Source organism: Epinephelus lanceolatus, chromosome 10, assembly GCF_041903045.1.
Source record: "Epinephelus lanceolatus isolate andai-2023 chromosome 10, ASM4190304v1, whole genome shotgun sequence".
Lineage (NCBI taxonomy): Eukaryota > Metazoa > Chordata > Actinopteri > Perciformes > Serranidae > Epinephelus > Epinephelus lanceolatus.
The window spans coordinates 7474553-7499531 of NC_135743.1; the positions used below are offsets into that span (position 1 = coordinate 7474553).

General features: G+C 41.2%; 1 protein-coding gene across 2 annotated transcripts; it reads right to left on the reverse strand.

Annotated features, from left to right (window-relative positions):
* Nucleotides 1-2054: 2054 nt before the first annotated feature.
* septin7b (septin 7b) lies at nt 2055-24748 on the reverse strand. 2 transcript variants are annotated; one of them, XM_033640082.2, is made up of 13 exons: nt 24605-24748; nt 22766-22872; nt 20472-20572; nt 20179-20313; nt 14307-14424; nt 12709-12801; nt 12507-12603; nt 12274-12325; nt 12010-12138; nt 9763-9783; nt 6846-6981; nt 5150-5292; nt 2055-3376 (listed from the first exon to the last, which is right to left on the reverse strand). In XM_033640082.2, the coding sequence occupies exons 1-13, from the start codon at nt 24612-24614 to the stop codon at nt 3337-3339; spliced, it is 1182 nt and encodes a 393-aa protein (XP_033495973.2). In that variant the 5' UTR covers nt 24615-24748; the 3' UTR covers nt 2055-3336. The 2 variants fall into 2 exon arrangements, with proteins under 2 accessions (XP_033495973.2, XP_033495975.2); XM_033640084.2 differs by lacking the exon at nt 9763-9783.
* Between the last annotated feature and the right edge of the window lie 231 nt (nt 24749-24979).

Consider the following 24979-nt stretch of genomic DNA (forward strand, 5'->3'; position numbering starts at 1 on the left):
TTCAAGATATGTTAGTGAGACTGACCAGAAAGCCAGGACCGCGCCAGTATCTCGGACTCATGGGGAAGAGAGATTACGGTAGGGCATTACAGAGAGTGTTTACTGTACTTATGTTTATGACTGCTGCCTCCATGTCTGATTTTATTTCTTTCCTCCCAACAGCAAAAACGCAGACAGCACGTAAACGTAATTCTTTTGCTTGTTTTCAACATCAGATATCAATTCCATTTTTCTTTTTATTATTTTTTTAGATAAAGTGACATGTAGCTTTTTGTTTCACAGGACATAAATTCCAAACCTTCGTGGGTCTGATGGGTAAAAGAAGCTTTGAGGATCAAGGTATGGCACCTCCAGCTGTGACATTAAAGGATCAGTGTGTAAGATTTAGAGGATTTGGTGGCATCTAGGGGTGAGGATTGCATATTGCAACCAGATGAAACTCCTCCTCTGGTTAGGATTTCTTTGGTATTCATTGTTCAGGTGTTTTTTTTACTGGAAGCCGAATTATTCACAGAAGACTCCTCCTCTCCGAAATGAACGAACCTGCGATTTAGACCAGTAAAACACTGACTAAAGCAGTTTCACATTACAAATCTGTGTTTCTCTTACACTGTTTGGTACATTGGAGACAGGTCGCTAACCTAGCACCTCCTTATGTGCGTGCATCTTTTTTCTCTACCTTAAGATCCAGATGTTGAGGAGGTTCTTACCAGGAGCAGAATTATCTGCAGAGGTCACTTCCTCTCCAAAACAACCAGAAAATTTAAACCGGTAAAAACACTGAATAAAGCAGTTTAGCATTAAAAAATCTGCAGTTTTCTGACACTCTTGATGCAGTGGGGCTTCTAATTATGGCTGATGTGATAACACTAATGTCCCGATCTAAAGCCAGTGTTTAGTTGGTCCATTCTGGGCTACTGTAGAAACATGGTGGTGCAATATGGTCATCACCATAGACAGGGACCCATTCCCTACGTAGATGTAAACGGCTCATTCTTAAAGGGATAGTGCACCCAAAAAATGAAAATTCAGCCATTATCTACTCACCCATATGCCGAGGGAGGTTCAGGTGAAGTTTTAGAGCCCTCACATCCCTTGCGGAGATCCAAGGGGAGAGGGGGTAGCAACACAACTCCACCTAATGGAGGCTGACGGCGCCCCAGATTAAAACGTCCAAGAACACATAATTGAAACCACAAAATATCTCCATACTGCTCATCCGTCGTGATCAGTACACAGAGAGTCAGTCAGAACTACAGGCTACAGTGAGGCTAAAAACAGAGTTCAAATGACGTTTTTCCAAACAACTTTTTATGTCGGGGCTTCAGGACACTTGGATCACTACGGATGAGCAGTATGGAGATATTTTGTGGTTTCAATTATTTGTTTTTGGACGTTTGAATCTGGGGCACCGTAAGCCTCCATTAGGTGGAGCTGTGTTGCTACCTACTCTCCCCTTGGATCTCCGCAAGTGTTGTGAGGACTCTAAAACTTCACCTGAGCCTCCCTCGGCATATGGGTGAGTAGATAATGGTTGAATTTTCATTTTTGGGTGCACTATCCCTTTAAGTAGTGAAAACACAATTCTTATTTTCAGGTGATTACACACTGAAGAAGACACTTATTGTATTACATTTCTGCCAATATATCCACCGAAATCCTTCACACTGGACCTTTAAAAGTACTTGTGGGCAATTTCAGTAAAAAATCCACCTGGTAACAGCTGATGTCATCCCTGCAGGAGCCCAGTGAGCTGCACAGATGATCTGAAGATCTACATTTGTTTTCTTTGTTTCATTTCAGAACAAAAAATATATTTTGTTTAGTCTGTCTGTCATTGTTTCATTAAAAATGTGATATACAACAGTGGATTGTGACACAGCTGCCAACACTGAGAAGCTTCAGACCAACAGCGCTGTCTAGTGTTAAAATAAAATGATGGAAAATGCATCACTGAAGCATACCCAACAGTGATATTTGAATGTAAAAACAGTGTTATGTAAAAATAAAAGTGTCCACACCAGTTTCCATAACAAACCCGTCTCACTCCTCAATATCATCACAGGTTTATTAAGTGACTTTGTACAATACAAATGAAAAATAAAATTAAAAATACAGAGATGGAGTACATAGCCAAAGCAAATTGCGGTGTTGACTCTTCATTTCCCACAGATCGTTACCGCAGAGTGATTGAAGTATTGTTTTTCTTTTAAAGCGTCAATGGATCACTGTCCTATGTGAAAGTGTGTTTCTTGTTAAAACAGTGGACGCCGCTCTCAAGTCTCTGAGGATTTTCTAAACATACAAAAGAAGTTATTACTTCAGCTGGCTCGGTATATATAAAAATAAACTAAAGTGAAATATAACACTTATGACATTATAAATGGTGGTCCAAGGCTAGTGGAAATAGCTAAACACAGAGGAAAAAAGAAAGCGTTACATTTCAGAAAAAAGAAGCTTTAGCCATTTTTTTAATCTATAAAAAAGGCCCAAGGTGCATTTTATTGTTTGTCTTGGTTTCAAGGTTTTTTCTGTTGACTCCGTTTCATTTCTGTCACACTGATGAGGAGGAGGGTTAAAGGTTTACCGGATACACTCAAAACAAAAGAAAAAAGGATTAGTTAATGCCTCGTCCTCTTCTTACTTTAATACACAAAGGAAGATCGGGTTAATGTTCATATACTGTTACTTTCATAACTCCTGTAAACAAGTAAAATTCACCAGAACTTGATTGTACAACAGTCAGACATGACTCATGGTTATTTATTTTTTTGTCTGTGCTCTCCGTAAAACTGTACACATCATTCATTTCAAAGCAACCTTGGGGTGGAAAAAAAGAGAGCAGCAGGTCGGGGGCGGGGACAGGATTCCGTTATAACAACAACAACAATAATAATAATAATAATAATAATAATAATAATAATAATAATAATAATAATTATAACATCAATAATAATAATAATAATTAAAATAATAATATGGGTTTGGCCTTTCTGAAACTGGGTTATTTTTTCAATTCTTTAATGATGAGTCCCGAGGCAGCGAGGGGGCTCTGTGGTGGCGGCTCTGACCGTACATTCAGACCCCCTCCACCTCCTCACATACCCATACTACCCCCTCTGGTGGCTGGGAGCAGGAGCACAGCTGTGCTGGCAGACAGAGCAGGGACAGGAGATAAGGAGCGGTGGGAAGAGGGGGGAGGAAGGGAGAGAAAGAGAGAGAGGGAGAAGAGGAGGAGGAGGATGTGGGTGATGTCAGTGCCACACACTGGCATCCTGACCGGCAACGTTGGCAAACAAAAATAACTCGAGTTGGGGTGGTCCTGCTGACTGTCTTTTAAAAGATCTTGCCTTTCTTTTTGTTTTTCTCCAGAGTCCTGCAGGAAAGAAGAGACACACACATAGACAGTATAATCAGTAACTATATATCAAACAACATTTCAGCTCTTTTATGTTTAGATCTAGTCATAGCAAATACATACATCACTTTATGGAAATAAGGAAATAAGATATTAACGTTCACAGCACTGACTGGGAGAGAAAACAACATGTGACTTTTGTTCATTAATCATATTTCCAATGCAGCTATTAACATGAAATTAGACCAGACAATATTATTAAAGGGACAGTTCACCCAAAACATTAAGGATCCATATTTTCCTTCTTACCTCTAGTGTTATTTATCTATTCATATTGTTTTGGTGTGAGTTGCAGAGTGTTGGAGATATCAGCCGTAGAGATGTCTGTCTTCTCTTCAATATAATGGAACTAGATGGCACTCAGCTTGTGGAGCTCAATGCACCAAAAATACACTTGAAAAACTCAACATCAATGTCTCTTTGCAGAAATCATGAGCTGTTTACTGAAGATAATCCACAGACCTTGCTGTGAGCAGATTCATGTAGGAACTATTTTCTTTCTACTGATCTACACCCGACAAATGTATCACTACGCAGAACATCTACTGCTAGCTCACCTAGCACCACTGAGCTAGCTAACGTTACAGCTCCAGTAGGCAACATCATTTCGGTATAATTGAGTAAAAATGTTATAATATGCTCTGAGCATAATGTAAATCAAGTGGTCTGAGGCAAACAATAGGTTTCTGCACCTCACCATGGCTCTGTGTTCAGCCTCTAAAGAATCAGTATCGTGCCGATGTGCATCAACCAATCAAAGGTCAGCTCATACCACTGCGTTCCTATTGGCTGTTCTACTGCATATGTGTGTTCCCGTGCCGCCGGCAGAAGGGGAGAGCGAGCGGCAATGGCGAACAGTGCACCAGGTAAAATAGCTATTCCAGCATTGGCTACAACTGCCTACACGGCTAAACCCAAAAAAAGGAAGACAGAACTTGGTTCCCAGGAGCCCGGGAGGGAGGGGAAGGGTGAGGTGGGGCCGGGCCCGGATGGAGGGCACGAGGGTCGGCCGTGGGAGCGGAGCCGAGGGCTCTCCGCGGAGAGGGAGAGCCCGAGCCTTGGGGGTATGTGCGGGGCGAGCTGCTGCGCGGTGAGGGAGAGCCGAGGCTCCCAGAGAGGGAGAAATAGAATCAAGTAGGATAAAATACTTGCGTGCTCATCTGGTAGGAGGAGCTCAGGGCGTAGACGAACGAAACCTAACTGAGATGAGACTCAAAAATCAACCGTTTTCAGGCTTTCTACCTACTGCAGCTTTAATGTTTACATCTTGCTGTCACACGCATGAGTCTTGTCCACAAGTGGTTGCACGTTTCTTTCTGCGCTGTGATACGGTTGGCAGGTGTAGTTTGGTACAAAGAAAATAGTACCGACATGAAACTGCTCACAACAAGGGCTGGAAAGAGACATTGTTGTTAAGTTTATATATAATATATATTATATATAATAATAATAATATATTGCCACTTTGAGCACCACAAGCTGAGTGCCATCTAGTTCCATTTTATTGGAGAGGGGGCAGACATCTCTGCGGGTAATATCTACATCAATAATATGTGAAAACCACAGAAGAGTCTGACAACCACAAGGTGGCACTAATCCACTACTGCCCACCATTCACCCTCTACTGAATCTTATTGTCTAAGTCAATCTCACAGTGCCTGAATTTGTGCAGGATAAAGGATCTTAAATGTTTTGAACCATGAGAGGTGTGCCAGTTTATTTCAGCTGTACCTGGAGGCCTCCAGTTTCTGCTGCTCCAGGCGCTGCTGGGCCTCCCAGTTTGCTCTCTCCTCCTCAAACACGCGTCTCTTCTCCTCCAGCTCCTTGTGCTGAGCCTCCAGGTTCTTCTTCATCTGCTCGTGACGCCGCTGAAGCTACAGAGAGACAGAACAGAACAGAGGAGGATGTCAGTGCTTTGTACCGAAAAAGCAACCTCTCACATGTGGTAAAAAAACTGAGCACAGACTGCAAAACATGAACTACTGAGCTTATATATATATATATATATATATATATATATATATATATATATATATATAATACAATAGGTTTGGGTGGTGTTAAGGTATTACAGTATACCAGGGTATTTAGAAATCCAAACACTATGATTTTCAGTACCATGAAAAATACAGACATCACACGCCACTGGAGGTCTCTCTGTACTTGTTGAACAGGCAGCTGAGCTGACAGACACAGCGACTCAGGATAACGTTACAGGATTAAAACCAGTCGACCAGCAATGGCAAGGAAAGATTGCGGGGAAGAACAGCATGTTTTCCTATTTAACTCAGGATTACGGGATTATTTCGATCAAGCCAAAACACCATACACAAATACCGCCATCTACAATTTACCCCTGTGAAATTTCAGAAGGTATGAACGTATAAAAAAATAGACACTGCCCAAGCCTACAATACAACACCTTCTTTAGTGAGAGTGAATTCAAATAAACAAGCCTTTAAACAGATGATACTGTAGTTGCATCAGAGAGAAACAAGAGTCTTGCTGTGCTGTAATATTTTCATGCTTCACAGAAAATTAAACTGCTACCTGTCAGTTCAACAAAACCTTGGAGTTTTTCCTTGTCCGCTCTGAGGGTCCAAAGGACAGAGAGATGTCGTACGCTGTAAAGCCTCTGAGGCAAATTGTGATTTGTGATATTGGGCGTTACAAATAAAATTGAATTGAAAATTTAAAAGGTACAGCCTTTAAACTTGACCTTTTTATTTGCTGTGTCAGATTAGCATGCAGAGTGTTTGTAACCTATACACAAACACCAAACTGAGTTATTGCGGTATCTATAACTGGACTGCACATCAGTAAAATCAGCACTGTTTTTACACACTACATGTAGCATTGTTATACGAGGAACCTCTCAGATCAACAGTGGAAGTCATGACTAATCAGTATTCAAAGTTTCAAAGGTGTCAGCCAGCAGATGTTAACTCATTTTTAATTCCACAGAATGCAGACAGAAGTGTTTAAATCATATTTGACTTTCTTGTTCCCCTGATTTAAATACGTTCTGTGATGTTTGAGCTGTAGAGCTTTTTTATCTTGTTGTAATGATCTACACATGTGGAAATAATTTAAAAAATATGCCACTGGTTCCATCAACACATGTTTAATACAGTGCTACAGTCAGCATGTTACACATGTGAACTGCTCTTCCAAATCTAACGACTTGATTTCAGAGACAAATGAACAAAACACGAGTACAAAAGAGGGAAGTAAAAAACAGAACATCCATTTACACAAATCAACAGCTCACTCTCGTACGAGCTCACTCACACTTCTAACCGCTGACACACGTCAGCACGAGAGGAAGGAAGGAGCTCAGACAGATGAGTAACTTCATAAGGACATGAACTGCAGTGTTAAGCGTGCAGTGTGTGTGTGTGTGTGTGTGTGTGTGTGTGTGTGTTACCTCTGCTTCAGAGTCTTTGAGCTTCTGCACTTTTTCCTTGACTTTCATCTCAAACACCTGCTCCATCTCCATCTCCATCTTCTTCATCTTAGTCACATGCTCTCGCCTTTCCTCCTCCATCTGGGCCAGGGGACTCCTGCACAAAGAGAGTTGGAGCGCACACACACACGCAAACACACACACACACACACACACACACAGATTTAGACCAGCTACGGAGCATCACAGGCATCGGTGTCCTCATCAGTCTGCTGATACATTGTGAACAGTAATTATTCGAGCTGTTACGATCAGAACTTCAGTCAGACAACAGTACGACTGTTAAAGCTGAATTTAATGAACTTAATTTAGTGTACTCAATAAACTAGACTCTGATTTGTTCTGAGATCTTATTTTAGCATTTCCTTGTCTTCTTAAATGTATTTGCATGCAGATTAGAAAACTGACTAAGGTAATAAAGGGAGAGGAGTAGGAGGAGCATGTTTTACTTTCACACAACAGGTAAAAAGTAAAATATGAAAGACTCTACACAAATCTCAAATCGTAACAACATTAACCATCATTTCCCAGAGAAGTACATGTTTGGGAGCAGGAGGGAAAACAGAGCGAGAGGTAAAGTTTCAGGAATGACGGGATCCAACAAGGCTGTGACAGGAACAGGAAACCAACCATCAGGCTTTTCTGAGAGGTAGAGGAAGGACCCAGAGACTAATGCAACGCACCTGTGAGTGCTGACTGTTAGTGCAGGTGGTGGGTTACATGATAGTAAAGCTCATCAGGATTTTTCATTGCAGTGTTAGTGTACAGAGACTTGACATGAAACATATGGAGAGGTTACTGTGATTATGAGGAGTGGCAACAAGAGTAAAGCTTGATTGGTCCTTATTTTGGTTTTATTTAAATCATATTATAAAAGAGGTAAAAACTAAATGAGACTGAGTATTTTTAGCATATTTCTCCATCCTCTGGCACTGAAGTCTCAGGGTGGTTTTGTAGTAATGCTTCAAAGGTTTTGGAATAACTACTGTACATCTCTTTGCAGTTATGACGTAAGGTCAGGAGCTCAGGACTTTTCGCAGTAACAGCTGCAGCAAGAAAACAAACCACTGTAAATCTGAACTTGTGCTAACTTATAGATGCTAGGTGTTGCTTTAAAAGACCTGAAAGCCTATTCTGTCAATCACCTCTTATATTGAGGCACAAAACAGTTAAAACTTTCCTGTATTTATAATTTCTCTCTCTGGTGTGAAGCATGTGAATCTAAGCTGGTAAAAAGCAGAGTCATATCATGAGTATTAGAGTATTATGCATGATTTATGCTTGACGATCCACGAGTTGTGTGTGTCCACACAGGCAAAGTGATGTCATACCATCAGACTCGGCTCTTCGCAGAGGTCCATGCAGTGGATTTTCACCTTTTCATACACATCAGACATTTTCTAACTAGGCATGGATAACCATGCTGCAGACGTACATTTTCGAGACACTGCCCCCTACAGTTTGTGCGACTATGGGTTTTGCCATGAGGACAAACTGCACAGAGTATAAAAGATCAAAACGCTTCCTTGTCATGATGCCGCTTCAGCTCAAGTCTGTGCAACCGTCTGTGCGGAAAGCATAACTGAGTCTTTATGCGTGGTTTCTACTCATTGTAGTGTCCCAGGTGTGAGCTTCAAGTGCTAGAAAATTATCTAATGACCCCTTTCGCGTTGAGCCTGAAGACGCTTGGTCATGCACCTCTGAATTTTTCTAACTAGGCACCCACTGTGTGCACTGCGCTGTCATTTTAAAAGGAACATCTTTGAGGGAAGACTAGCCGAGCAGGTTCACCTGTACAGACAGCTCTACGACTCTTCACTGACCACAGGGACAGCCAAATGGCCTTAAATTCTTCTATGGAAATATTCACGACACTGGGGAAAGAAAAGGCCTTTTCCCGCGGGGCACACAGGAACATGTGGGAAAAAAAACACCTGATGGAAAGAGTGGCGATCCGATGGGAAACAAATCAGTTCAAAATAATTTCGACTTGGAGGTAATCGACAGTAATAATTACAGTATACTAATACAATGTTTGACACTAAGTTGATGTTAACTACTATTGCCAGGCAGGCTACAATTTTCGGTAACATTCTTCTGGTAACACATGTTGACATTTCTATGCATACTGCAGCCAACAATGCGTTGAGCATAAACGCACATGTGAATGCTAGTGGCTCATGCACCGTCTACAGAGGCCCGCGCCATGGTGTCTTGCACCAAAAACAAAACTTTAAAGTCTTAATACATAATAACTAAGGACGTTTTTCCTCCATACATTAACTTTGATCTTATATTAAGTCCTGAACATTTAGGATTACAGAGAAAAACTTCAGAGATCTGATACCAAGAGTTCAGGGGCTTTAACACAAATTTACCTGCTGTGCAGATTCTGTATCCTGATATATAGACAATTTAGAATCGATGATAAACTAGATAGTTTTGTTTATCTCATGATTACAGATTATATGCATGACTTTCTTCTTGGGCTATGTCATGCATCTCATAATCGTTCTTAACCGCTCCATACACCTCATGTCCAGGTCTCTGTTATTACTCCAAGCAGGGCTAACAGCAGCAGCAGGTGGAGGCAGCAATGAAAACACCAGTGGAAAGAATCAAAGGCTTTGTTGTTGGAAAAAAAAATTGAAGGCATCACATTCATAACTGTCAAACGACATTCATAAATGTGGCAATTCACAGTTTTTCTCCGGCTGTCCCTGGAAATGTCTACTGACAGGGGGAAGTTGGGGGGGAGGCAGACCTGAGTCAATAGGGAGGAAAGAAAACACCCGAATGCAGCCAACGGGGGGAGAGTAGAGGAAGAGTTCAGACGTACACAAGGGTCTTAAAAATGAGTGAAAAAATGACCACTTACATTCCTTCAACTGTGTCAAGTCTAAAAAACAAAAACACATACAACCAAACACACACACACACACACACACACGCACACGCAGACACACACACACAAAAACACACACAGCATGCAATAATGAGGTCATGCACTAAAATAAAACTACAGTCTCTTTCTGTGATTTCAGCAACGTTTTCACTGCAAATGGAAAAAAAAAGAAAGCTTGGAAAAAACAACAATGTGTGCTTTGTGAGCTGGGTGTCAAATACATTAGCAGAGTTGGCCAAATGTTGAGCTGTGTGTTAGCATCAGCGGTGTGAGGCCTCTGATCAGAACTTCAGCTTAGTGAGTTAGACATTTGCTTGTGTCTACATGAATGAGAGAGCAGCGTGGCGCTTTGGATGAAAACGTATGAAAATCAGTGGCATGATTTTATGCACAGTAGCACAGTGAGAGGCTACGACAAAAGCAGAATCACTGAGTGTTTGTCAAACACCACAAACAGAGAACGAATGGGTGATGAATGAACTCCCCCAACTTTGACTGTTCCAGTTACCTGCAACCCAAATACCTAAATACATAAATAAAGATAGAGGTAAACAATGAGAACACAACTCATCATGTCATCATGTTGCTTTACCAGGGTTTCTGCAGGTTCACCACATTAAATGTTATATCTTTTATAATCCTCTCTTTAATACCAAATACAATTGATTGCAATTAAATGTCTGTTTTGCCATCATACTGGCCCAGCATGAAAATATGATGGAAAACCAGTAGGGACGATTTTGCCTTGACTTATCTATTATTATGTCAATTTTTTGTGCTGCAGGAAATGAGTCCAAAAAGCTAGAAAGGAGTTAGCATTTTAGCACTCCTGGTTCCCTCATCTCGAAGTTAATGGTTGTTTTTAACAGGTTTTTGGTGAGATGCCTTAAGAGACTTTCAACTTTTGTTCTACGACATAAAATAAGTTGGTAAATTCCCCACTTGTAAATTAGAAAGCCTTTATATGTCTTAAAAACATGGCTTTACATTATCGTTGTGGTGGTGACGTTGAAGTCATGTGACCGTGACATTAGCTTTTTACTTCCGTTTGCATTGAGGCTTCAATAAGTGTTTTTTTGTTGTTGTTTTTTTAAGATTATTTTTCTGGGCTTTTTGCCTTTAATTGACAGGACAGTGTGTGAAATGGGGAGACAGAGAGAGAATGAGGACTGACACGCAGCAAAGGGTCACAGGCCGGACTTGAACCTGCGACCGCTGCAGCGAGGCAACGCCTCTGTACATGGGGCACCGGCACTATCCACCTTTGTGAAGATTACCTTACTGAACACAACACGTAAATATCATTGAGGAGAGAACCAGGGCGACACTAACTTCAGTGTTGGCCTACAAAAACACATCATCCCTGCAGCATTCTATAAAGCAATAATTCTCAATGGTATAAATAATCAAATTAATGTGATCTGGACCTGGATATGCAGCATGAGACGGATGGAATAAATATGACTAATTACTTAATTAAGTTAATTTGCTAAAACTGCCACTTGCCCATCATGAGACAATGAGCTTCTTTGCTAGTGTAGCTAGCAGTGGTGACAGTTTTTGCTGCAGGTCTGATGGTGATGACTGAAACACCACAAAAAATTATTCAGCAGCCTCCTGCAGCACAATCCACTGCCAAAACATTACAAGTATGTAACGCCTCCCAACAGCCAACAGATACCAAAATATGTAATAATATCTAACATTACTGTCTGGGGTAGGCACAAGAAAGTATTTTAAGGAAGTCTTTTGTGAATCAAATTCAAAGTATTTTTTAAGGAAGTAAACCTGCAGATACCCCGTGTCACTATAGGCCAGTTTAAAGCCAGCAGAAGTTACTGTATCAACATACTACTGGGAATGGAATTTCAACTCTCTCTTCAACATCTGCATCTGTATAAATAAATTTCATTCAACATACAGGAATGGCATCCTAAATAGTGTCTACAGTACAGCTGCAGGTTTCCTGATCACTGGTTTTGTCAAAACTCCTAGTAGATGCAGCAAATATTTATCAGCATTTGGTCGGTGACACATAAATCTCCCACACTTTAACAGGCTTGTAAATTGGCTAGATACACTAAAGACTGAAGGAGGTAACCAACAACTCAGAGCTCCTGTTCTGCTCTACATGATCTAAGCAACATTATTCAGAAGTGAATCTTTCCTGCCTGCCTTCACTGCAGCTGCTGTCTCTACTGTGCTTCCTGCAGGACTTACTTTGTGGACAGTTGACCTTTAGCCCTGTTGTTGTCCACTCCGTTGTAGGTGACGGCAGCCAGCTTCCTGCTGCGGTAGTTTTCATAGTGGACGTTGTTTGTCACGTCCTTCAAGTCCTGCATGTGAGTTCTGGGGAGGGACGGCAGAGAATTCAAAAATATTTAAGATGCTCTCTGAGTAATATTTCAACTGCTCTTCCAGCTGCAATGAGATCGGACATAATACACCATTTCAACGTTCTTTATGGTTCTGTTGTTTCAGTACCTGATGAGCATGTCCCTGAGGATGGTGAAGTCGCAGTGGTCACTGTTTTCAACTAGAAGAAAAAATAAGACATCAGTCAGACAATTATAACAAAATACTTTGAACTTGTTTGTACGTCAGCCACCAAGTCACATCTTGCACTCGATTATGAAGGCCGACATGGGAGCATGAATAATGTTCAGCTCCTGTTTTCAGGAACGCTGTCCTGTCCTGAAGCATTTAAACACCCGTACCTTCTGCAACCCCCCAGGGGTATTGTCTCCCTCTGACCCTCTTGCTGTTCACCTCGATGATGGTGTTACTTCCTACTACAGCCAGTGGCAACTTGTCCTGGAAAAAAAACAATATTTGGCATTATTAATACAACTGTTTGAGTATTTGGGTTTGTAAACTAGTACACTTATGTAATCTGATGTGCTATGTGACATATAGTACCTTTATCTTCTTCACCAGCCTGTTCTCTTCTTCATCATCCGTCTCAGGGAACTCGTAGATCTTGATTTTATGCTCCTGGATTTCCCGCATGATCTAGCAATAAAAGAAAAGATCTTTAAATCCCAACTGTCGTATATTTTGAGATTTTTATGATATTTCAGAATTCGCTGTTGTTTCCTGACAATGTTGATGAGCCACACTGTCAAATATTTATTTATTTTTTTAAGATATTTTTTGGGCCTTTTAGCCTTTAATTGATAGGACAGCTTAAGCGTGAAGGGGGGCGAGAGACAGGAAAGGACATGCAGCAAAGGGCCACAGGCTGGAGTCGAACCCGGGCCGCTGCGGCAACAGCCTTGTACATGGGACGCCTGCTCTATCCACTAAGCCACCGACGCCCCAAATATTTTTTGACAAATAACTCAACTTGTTCTCAAAGTTAAAAAAAGAAGGTTGTTGCTTAAACAGGAAGATGACATATGACTGTAGTGTGTCTAAGCGGCAAACCAATTAACAACACTGCGACCTAGCTATTCATCGTCATGAGCACAAACCCACAATGAGCTGTTACCCTGAGTTAACTCTTTCATGAGCACACACCCACTGAGTCAAAGACCAGCGACACTCTTGTTCATCGAGCTAACCCAGTAGCCCAAAGCACACCCACTGAGCCAACAAACGATACCAATTCAAACTGAAATAGCAAAAGGTACTTTTGTGACAGCTATTTTCCTCGTGTTTAAATGACTGTGACACGGAACAGAGTTGTTCATTTATTCTTATATGACTGAAAAAAGCAAAGAGAGCTTGTGAAATTTGGCAAACTTGCTGCTCGCCTTTCTCCCAGCTGATGACATGTGTGCAGGCAGCACATATCCCAAGCTAGTGCCGCGCTGGCTCTGCAGGTTAACAAGCTGCAGAGGCACCAGCAACATTTCCCAAAATGCAAGGCATTGGCTCAAGTGTATATGATGGCTGTCATCTCATTGGGGAGTTGTTCTCAGGTGAAAGAGATGCAGAAAAATCCTCATCCTCATAGTTCAAGTATGCCAGAACGGCCATCTGGTAGCCATGGTAACGTTGACCCATTATGTCAGAGTATTAACCACAACCCCATTCTCTGTTTGAGAAAGAACATTAGCCAAAAACAGGAAGTAACACTGCGTGGACTGTTTGATATCTGATAATAACGTATTATAAAGGCTGCAGCATGTAATGATTTCAGTTGATACAGCATAATAATGTGAATTTGTCTGACACAATCGTGGTCACATGCTCTCTTTACTCTGCTATTTAGAAATGTTGCTTGTCTTTCATGGTCACACCTGTCTTTTTGCACACTGTCAAACAAACTATCACACAAAGCACATTGCAAAATGGAAACAGGAAATACTTATGAATCTTTCTTTCTCTGTATAATTTACAGCTAACCTTCCACACAGTGCAGGACATTGCTGTAAACCATCCTTAACACCACAGAGCGCCTGCTTTATTTGGCCTCATGATGCACATTTTCGCCATCATACTGATGACTACAGTAAAAGAAATGCTCTCGAATACTTTTTCTGCAGTGGTGTGCAGCTGTGGAAACCACTGACCTGTTTCTTGAACTGTTGGCATTCCTCTGGGGTGAGGGTGTCTGCTTTGGCGATCAGCGGGATGACATTGACTTTCTCATGCAACCGTTTCATGAACTCAATGTCCAAGGGCTTCAGTCTGCGTGGAGATAAAGATACAGCGTTATGTGCAGTTCAAACTGGACACAGTGATCAGAGTCAAATCAGTCTGAATCACTGTTTAACTTGGTATGATATCTTCAATTTTCCAGCCTGCCCAGCAAATAATCAAACTGTTTTTCCTCCTCTGTTATTAAAGAATTAAATGGGATATTTTGGGGTTGACTGGCTTCTGAATTTACATTTCATCACTGCTTCTTGTTTAGCTCAAGAATAAATGGAGCTATACCCAAATATAGACAAGCATCTGTGACGCATGAATGATGTTTGTAATGTCTAAGAAAACGACCTTCTAGTCATGAGAAAACGTCGCTATTCTTGGCCGTTTCTGAACTGAATAAATACCATCTGACGTGACTGAGTTATTGAGTTATAGTTTTGCATTTCACTTTGTATTTTGTTATAAAACATAACTTGATTTTCATTTGATTCTTCTTTGAGGGCAGAGTGGAAATATCCCTCTGAGTCAGGATCTGCCCTGAAGCAGAATATGATGCTTGTTTTAAGAGTGGGATGTTTGTCACGTCGCCAACAGAAATGCAGGTCAGTTTACAGCTCAGTGCTGCGCTGACACTCTCAAGAAAACCTGAATGCAACAGCTGGAAGCAACAGTTCTCTCTCGCGTTCTTTATTTATTTATCAGATTAAAAAATGCACTGAAGACCTCACTAACATCATTAGCAGGTGACATAAGTCATGCTGTTGCATTCACAATGGGTATCATAAACCTTTATCATAAACCAAACAGCAAATAATGACAGCTGGTCCATGGAGTGGTCACATACACATGAGTGTCTCATCTGAGGTGGTGCAAATCAAAAAACACCATAACACTGACAGAAATGTTAACTGACTGTTTATTTCTAAATGTTTTAAAAAGGTAGCTGTATTATATGAGCAATACCAGTCAAAAGAACACATTTAAGTGTGTATAAATTCGAATAAAACCAGCTCTGCAGGGCCAGAGTTTTCACAAACGCTGACACAAACTGACTGGAAAAACGTGCTGCTGTCAAGCTACAACGCAGAAAAGCCAAACACATCAACTTCAGTGTGATTCAGCACCCTTCAGACTACGCTAAACATGTCTCAGACCAATCTCTTTCCTGAGGAGGAAACAATTTCAACCTCAGACGAGGACATTCCCCAAAATGTCTTACACAAATAGGGCGACATATTTTGAGAGAACAAAAAAACCAAGCCAAAATGATCATACATGGTGGAGACAACAAGCAAGTTATATGTAAAATTACAAAATACTGAACAGAAGAAAATACTGCATTTCATTAAAATATTTGGGCTGCAACTTACGATTATTTAAAAACAATTATTGATAAATCTGTCATTCACAATGCCGATCACAATACACCAGACACCTAATGTGACATCCTCAAATGTCTTCATTGTCTGAACAACTTTTCAAAACCTAAAGACATTCAGTTTACAATGACACAAAGAAGAGAAAAGGAGAACATCTTCACAAATGATAAGATGGAACTCTGTGATGTTTGGCATTTTAGCTTACGATATAATAATGATAAATCGATTATCAACATAGTTAAATAGCAAGTTAGATTTAAGACATTTTAATGCCATTTGCAATTAAGTTAAGACAAAAAGACAAGGGAAGATCAGAATCAGGAAGTACCCGGCATTTGTTAGCTTGTTTTCTTGCCCTGATTCCCATCATGCCAAGTTTGAAAATTTTTTTGTGCATAAAATACAGAGCCTTGAATGCACTGCCTTTACTGGTTTCAGTCATGCCACAATATATTGACTAAATAGCCAGTTCTCATTGAATCTATACTTTCTCATGTCGTACAGGGTACAGCGACAGCTAGCTTGCAGACAGTGGATCCTCTGCTCTGAGCATTACACCTGGAAACAAAACATGAGTGTCGCTGGTTCCGCTATCCTGATGTGGTGTCTTAATGCAAGAGGCATTCAGTAAATGATTTATTTGAAGAAAAAAAAGGTGTAAGCAATTATTTTGACATTTTTACGACGCGACCTCACAGGAAAACCGATTCTATAATCCTACCTCCAATGTATTAACATTTTAAGGCTTTTGAAAAATTGATTTAAGACATTTTAATACCAATTAAGGCCTTATTTTTTAGATTAATTAATTCAGTGCCTTTAAGACTTTTAAGGATCCAGAGAAACCCTGATTTGTCTGTGGATCAGCTATTTAAAAAGCAGATATCAGGGCTGAGCAGTATATCGATATCGTGTTACGAGACTGTAGGTGCTGTCTTTTCCTAGTTTGAAAGACTGTGTTTAAGGTGACGTAATTTTCTGAACTTCACTAGACTGTTCTCGCTGTTCTATTATTTGCCTTTACCAATTTAAACATCACATCCAAATTACTGATGAGTATTTATCAAAAAATCTAACTGTGTAAATAATTTCTGAAAACACCACTTGTCAATCTTATGACATCATCGCAATATGAGTGTTGAGGTATTTGAAGAAAAATATCATATTTGATTTTCTACATATGGCCCAGACCTTGTGGACATAGAGTATCTGGATAATCAAAAGTTAAATTATTCAATAAATAAGACATAAAAATCCTGTTTTTTAATCATGTATTTTTGTTCTTATTTATTGTACATCCTCTTTTTTCTGTAATTACGACATTGTGATTTTACACACAAATAAACTCACTTCCTGATTAGGTTGAAACTAAGGATTATTTTCATTATCATTTAATCTGCTGCTTACTTATTTGATTTATTGTTGGTCTTAAAGTGAAAAAAAGACAAAAAGAAAAAATCTCCGGAGCCCAAAGTGACGTCTACAAATGTCTCTCTTGCCTGATCATAAGTCCAAAAGTAAAAAGGTATTTGATGAACTGTGATGAAGATGATAAGCATCATATCCTCACATCTAGGAGCTGAAACCTCAGAAATTGTAGCAAATTTACTTGATTACCAAAATAGCCGCATTTTATCTTTCTGTCAACTGTTCAATTAATCAACTATTTATTTGAACTCTACATTCTGATATTCACAGGAAACAAGTCTCATACTTGAGTTCAACCACAGTTTTAGGGAATGACACGTTTAATGATTTAACGTAGACTAATGTGGGGGATTTTTTCCTCAATGAGTCACCGTCCTCCAACCTTCAAGAAAACCAGTCACCATAGTTCAGCTGGGAGTTCAATGTTCAGATTGTCTCTCAGTGTTGGAGGTCATTGTGCTGCTGTGTGAGAGCAGTCAGCTGGTGTTGTGAGGGGATGCTCTGTGTGTGTGTGTGTGTGTGTGAGAGAACATACGCTGCCCATCCTCAAGGCTAAAGTACTGCTTGTGTGGGTACAGAGGACAGGCTTGTACAAACACAATGTCTCACAGAGGACAGACAGACTGAGGAAGGAGAAAAAAAAATCGAGGAGAGAGGAGGACAGAGGCTTCTTCGTTGTTTACAGTAAGTCACGGTCAACAGCTTTAAGGACATGTGAGCATGCATACACTGGACATTTGCATACACAAATACGGTGGCTCCACACAGCAGACACAAACACATCACTATCCTGCCGTACGATGGCGAACAGCATGAGCTCCTTCTGTATTCTAAAAAGGTCATGAGCCTTGACTTGGGGCAAGCTTTGGCTTTAAACTCATACGTGCATTTAAATGAGGTATTGACTGAAACCAGCTTTAATTCAGAGCAGGAAATAACCTCTGAAGTTTCTCGATTTCACTGCTCCCACACTTTCTGCTCTTCGACCGAATTGTGCATCACACAAGACACGTAAACTTGTGAAAAAAAAAAAAAAAGATCTGAGCTAATCGTACAAGATCTGCTGGCTTGTGAGAAACAAACATCACAGTTAAAATTCCACACAGCCCTCTCTTTATGAAACATTCAGTGATCAGTATCATCAGCTGGGCATTTTGCCAGCGTCTTCATCTCTATTGCTGGTGCCCCCCCTTTTTACCCTTTTACAAGTTTTAGCCCTTATTCTGCACAACACGCAGTCTCACATTATCATTTACAGAAATGGCCTAGGGGGAGCAGTTGTAGGAGATAGAGTATGACACATTTACTGCACACACTCACGAGCTACCCGGCGTGACAGAAGATTCATGCTTTCGGCCACTGAGCTGCTCTGAAACCAGTGGGGAGCTGCTAAATGTTAAAGGAGGAAGAGGAGTAGCTTTATTGTATTGTCCAGACTGCACAAGAATCTGACCCAGCAAACGTCACCTCCAGGCACAAATCTTATTCTCTGGCCTTTGGGGCACTCTTGACCTCTCATTTCCCTCCTTAGACTATTTTTTTTACTCATTTCCTCTCACTGTTCCCCCTTCCCTTCCAATGTTTTCCTTTCTCCAGTCCTTTTCCTTCCCAGTGTTGCCAACGTGGTGACTTTCTCGCAAGGTTTAGCGACTTTTCAGAGCGTCTTAGCCAGGCCTGTACTCGACTCATAATTATGACTGTTCAGGGTTTTTTTCCCATGAAAAGTTTTAAAGTTTGAACGGGGTTCAGTGAGGCGTTCAGTGCGACAGTGACATTCACGTAATTTAGTAAACTGCACTAACGAGGGATTGGAAATGTGCAACAGCTTTTTTTTTGCTGACACTAGAAATCAAACAAAAGCCAGAGACTGTATCGTATTAAGTTGCTTTGAGCAATAAAGTCACCAATTCCGGGGCATCGGTGGCTTAGTGGATAGAGCAGGCGCCCCATGTACAAAAGGCTTCATCCTTGACCCTCAACCAGTCACAGGCGACAGATTTTTCCCTTCTCCCATGAATCTTAGTCTGTGATAAATATGGAGAAGTTGATCATGTTAGTGCAGGGCTACCCAGAGCTTTACATCTGTCCCACAGACGGTTGGCCAACACACTTATAAACAGCTCCTGGAAGATGATCAGCACTGCACTCAGGATTTTAGGTAAGCGGGCTATGGTACCATGCTTGTTGAGGTTGCTTAGCAACCTCAGACACAACTTGCCAGCACGCTCTTGAAAGCTGGGACAAAAAAGGCACAACAGTAGCACCCAGCACCCGACCTCGCGTTTTCCAGACGGCCCATTATTCTGCAGCAAAATCTGGAGACCATAACATCTCCAGAAGTATCCTGCACTCTGACTTAAAACAATCTCAGTCGACTGCGGGGTCTCCGACTAATGAGTCAAATCTCTGACTTTCAGAGGGCAGCCCTAGTCTTAGCGACTTTAATTCTAAAAAGCGACTCGTGACACATTTAGTAACTTATTCAGACCGTCAGAGAAAAAGATAGAAATACATTATAATGTTACTCATTCCCAAGCATGCTGCTTAATTGCAGTCGACAGGCTCTCCCCCTCTCTCCTTTTGCGCTATGCAGTAGGCGTGAAGAGGAGGCACCTCTCCCATGGGAGTTCAGTTGTAGTGAGTTTCTATGGTTACGTTGATGCTCTCACTTTCAGAATTGGATGCAGGAGAAAGTGGAGCACCACAGTATAGGCACCATAGCTCTCAGACCATTCAGTGTTTTACTGAGCATTTTTCTACTGAATCAAAATCAGTGTTAATGCTTCTATTAATGTGCGATGATGTCACCAATATGCAAATAAGCATATGATGTCATATGATGTCATCTGGTGACTTTTAGCATCTTTTGGAGCTAGTGCTAGCTACTTATGTTGAAAAAGAGTTGGCAACACCGTTCCTTCCTCACTTGTCATGCAGTGACAAAGAAAGGCACTGGCTGTCTTATGAGTTTGTCTCCCAGACTCACCCATGTCCCGAGGGGGCGATAAAATACAGACAGCAGTGGATCCGGCTGTCGGGCATCTGCCGTCTGTTCACCCGGGATTCTGAGTTCAGGTAGTCCTCAAACTTGCTGTCTATGTGGTCGATGATTGGCTGCCAGCTGCATAATACAAATGACAGTTTCGGTTAAGAAACAAATCCCCACTGAGACCCAGAAGAACCCCTTTAGTAAGGGATGGTGGAGAGAAGCTATGACATGTTAAGGATTATACATGAAGGATATTATCTGTGCTGAGCTCAAGCTGTGGTGATCCTTACCAGTTGCTGTTGTCGACCGCATCTCCGAACCCTGGAGTGTCGACTATTGTGAGCAGCAGCTGGACGCCGCCTTCCTTTATTAAAACTTTGGATTGCTCCACCTGGCACAGGAGAAAGAATGAAGTTAACATTGTGTTTACGTCTGCCTTTCATAATTTAATTGTTCAAGTGTTTTGAAATCATTATCACTGTAACCTAATAACATCCCAGATCATATATTTCACATAGAAAACACTTGAAGCAAGCAGCATGTGGCAACACGCCGTGTCACACTGTGCTATTAGCTAACTATGCTGAGAAGCCAGAAAAAGCATCTGGAGATAGCAACGCTGTCAGTCAGGAACCAGACAGATAAAGTGCAGCACTTGAGGCACTCAAGATTCAGGACATCGTTGTGTAATTAGGGACAATGTAGGCATTCATGGCAGGAGCTGACAGTTTGTCATATTGGTTTTAACAAGTCAGACTCTTAAAGGTTTTACTGCACCTCTTAAAGATTCAATCAAACCTCATCACAGTGTTAAAAAGTATTTTTACAAATCAAACCGACTGTTAAGAGAGCTGAATCTAATTCAAGACAGTCTTATAAAAATAAATCTAAAAGAACAATCCCTTCCTACGATTCTCAGATGATTTTTGGGGGTGTTAAAGCTTCAGAGTCACTATTTTGCGTGACGTATGGTGAGAAAGGAAGAGATCATTCTTTATGCTCTTAACAGAGCAGGTCCTCTGGCACTGTAATGCCGTTAATCACAATGTTTTATCAACAGAGCTTCATGTATGTTTTCATTATAATTTGTTATGTCTGTTAATGGTCCCGCCACTGCTGTAACTGTTAACTACCAGGCCAAGAAGTTTAATGTTACTGTATTTATCAAAGAAGACTAATCTAACTGGGAGCTACACAGTTGAGAACACAGTGGAAAACACTGATGATTAAAGTAGGAAGTAGGAAGTTCTGTCACTAACACAGATGTGCTATGAGACAGCAAACAATCTGTATTTGTTGGTGTTGTCTGTTGAGTCCTGGCCAGTTTTACATAAAACATCACAGTGATGGTGCCAAAGCTGTAGGTGGGTTAGAGAATCTTACCAGCCACGGACATTTTCAGCTTTGATATTCGGTTTACTTAATGCTATATCAAAATTGTGTATTGGTTTCTTTTTCATCCCAGCACATAGAACACAGCAGGTGTGTTCTTTTTAAAGGAGAGCTCGGGTTATTTCAACCTGGACCCTATTTTTTTCCATGTTTTATACCTGTGACTCGTGGGAACAACACATTTTAACACTGGTCCAGTACTGGGAGAGACAGTTGCAACTGGCAGTGGCAAAACAGGCTACAATGGAACCAACTGGGGTCAGATGCACCAATTCAAGTGCTTGTTTTTGCCACTAATAAGCTCAGATTGTTATTATGGGCGTCTTACAACATTACGGAAAGGACCCTACAGAGAAATGAAACATTTTGAGATACCTTTCACTTGTTTGGATCTGATCTGTGTCTTGCTCAATGAGAAGTCTTGTTCTGAAATCTGGCAAACTTTGTTACAAGGTTGAAATCAGCTTAACATTCAGCCATGACACTGAAAATCTTTTAGATAAAAGATGTGCTTTCTGTACTCCAACACAACAAACTGTTGCCAGTACTACTATCTCCAAATCTCACTGGCATTACCACCATTTTCTACCTGCAACAAGACTTCTCTTTTAGCGAGACTCGGACACAAAACGGACCGGAACAAGCAAAAGGGATGGAAAAATGTTTCATTTCTCTGTAGGGTCTTTTCTGTAGTGTAATAAGACACTCTTAATAACAATCTGAGCCTGTCAGTGGCAAAAACAAGTACTTTTAGTGGACGTAAATTGATGGGGTGCACCTAACGCAAGTGGTTACATTTTAGTCTGTTGTGATTTCCACAATGTAAAGAACAAGACTTCTCTTTGAGCAAGACTCTGACACAAATCAGATCCAAATAAGTGCAAGGTAAGGAAAAACGTTTCATTTCTCTGTGGGTTCCTTTCCGTATTGTTGTAAGACACCTATAATAACAATCTGAGCTTGTTAGTGGCAAAAACAAGCATTTTTAATGGACGTAAATTGACGTGATGCACCTGCCCCCACTTGGTTTCACTGTAGCCTGTTTCATCGCTGTCAGCTGCAGCACTCTCTCAATACTGGACCAGTTTTAAAAACCGTTGTTCCCATGAGTCACTTAGATCCAAAAACATAAAAAATAGACTCTAGGTTTAAAATCTCAGCTCAAAGATCAGATCTGTTTGTCAAAATGTACCTGTACAGTCTTTTTGATTCTGTGTGAAGGTCCAGGATACTCTGCTGAATACAGGTCTGTTAGGAACAGAGAGTTGATCAACGTGGATTTGCCCAACCCTGACTCACCTGGAATAAAGCAAAAAAGGAAAACAAATCAGTATTTTTGGACGACTGTGAACTCTGTTCTTCAGGTTACAGATAGAAAGTTGGCCCGACTGTAAGGCAGTGTATTACTTGGAAGACAAATATTGACAATTTACAGAACAAAAGCTCAACCCTATGTATTATATCCACACAAAGATCACTGTTGACATCCTAAAGACAATCAAAGGCCATGTGTCTGTCCGGGGATGAGACTGACATTTGCCCAAGACATTCATCCATTTGGGTCTGCAGTTAAAAGGCTAAGGAAACAACACAGACAATGGCTCTTGTTATGTGCAGCCGACTGGCTGTGCGGTCTGGGAGGCTTCTCAAGCTTGGTTGGCCATTGTGTGCCCAGTTTCCAAGCTCCCAATGAAAAGAATCATTAGTGGAAACGACCACTGACACTGCCCGCCTTGGCTGATGGCCACGAGTCAATATTTAACGAGCCACCATTTACACCAGAGCTACAGTCAAAGGGTAATGTGTGGAGCTCGTACCGAAGCATTTGTTTGTCGTGCGGTTTATGCATGGCACATAACCGTGTGGGTATGAGCTTGTTAAATTTACTGCAATATGAAGTGATGACAGGCCTGTGAAATGAGCTGCCCCTCAATCTGTGAACTGAACAGGTTGTTGGGTCATGCGTTTCATGAGGCGTGGGCAGACGACGTGCCAGTCCCTGCTGCTAATACCAGTCCCCTCTCTCCTTCCCTTCCTCTTTCTTTCATCCTCTTTTCCTCTTTCACACCACACTGGTGACGCACTGCGTTGCACGACGGGGACATGTGGGCTCACAGCTCATCAGAGCCAAGAAAAGCTGAATATTGTGTGTGTGTGTGTCCATGTAAGGGGGTGATACCATAAAACAATGGCAAGCTTTAAACTACCAGCCCAGAAACCTCAGCTACTTCCCTTGTTGCTAGATGTAACGCCATTTTTATCTTTTCTGAAATTATTCCCAAAATGAAGCCTTTTGTTGCAAACACATTAAAGCATTCACAAGCCCAGGAGGAGCACTTGGTCACAATCCAGCAGCTTTTACAGTGGACACCGCAGAGAATAGAAGCAAGCAGGATCCAAGTGCCTGGTCATGAGGGTGTTCTAATGTAATACCTAATAATAGCAATAAAAAGACTGCACACTAAAATGTAACTAGAATGTATCAGCAGCACCATAAGCAAAAAGCCTGAAGAGACAGAGTGTTGTGGAGCGCAATGGGAGATGCGCTATTCTTAGAGGCATGCTGGGTACAAATTCTGTCGGTCCCACCACAGGAAATGGTTTTGACCCGAGGAAACATTTTCCCTCCAAACAGGGTCTGATCAGCCGAGGAGGATCTTGGCTTGGTGTCAACCACCACATCCAGGCATTCTACAAGAATGTGTCCATTTTTGATTCGCTGCGTGGAGCTCAAGATAAATCCATACCAAATGTTTCTGTTCAGGGAGACAGTGTCAAGGACCTGACATCAAGATTAATTCGAACAACAGCAACGCAACGCCCCCCTCCTCTCTGACTCAGCAATTAACACTACAAAGCTGGGGGCATGTCCCTCGTGTATAAATATGACTGCGCGCACACACAATCCCTCTGTCTCTCTCCCAAAAACAAACCACAGCGAAGGGTTTTAAGATGCCAACCGCAAGAAATACAATGAAATGATTCATGTAAAACAAGAGCAAACAGAGAGCTGAGAAGCGTGTGTTCTTACCCACGACCATCAGGGTGAACTCAAAGCCCCTCTTGACAGACTTCCTGTACACTTGGTTGGGGAGGCTTGCAAAGCCAACATATCCTTCCAGATTCTTTTGCTGCTGCAACACAGTAAAAAAAATAAAATAAAAAATACACACATTAAATCTATAAAGAAATCTAATCTTGCACTTTATCTTGCGCTTTAACTGCAAGGCTTTAAAATGGTTTTTATCGCCCTAACCCCACGCTGCCAAAACTGAAATATACTCCCACTGAACCCTAATGTTCCCCTCCAGTGGATTGAAAGTTTAAAAAAAAAATAAAATCAACATTTTTTAACACTGTTTGACAACTTCACATACTTATGCTACGTCTGCCTGTTCCTGTTTTC

Bases quoted from the DNA above. Each gene is read 5' to 3' on its own strand.
- septin7b (XM_033640082.2), bottom strand. The intron at 6,982-9,762 runs GTAAGTGGTCAT...CTCTTTGTGCAG, and splicing joins CTTGACACAGTTGAAGGAAT to GAGTCCCCTGGCCCAGATGG. The intron at 3,377-5,149 runs GTACAGCTGAAA...TCTTTCCTGCAG, and splicing joins CAGAAACTGGAGGCCTCCAG to GACTCTGGAGAAAAACAAAA.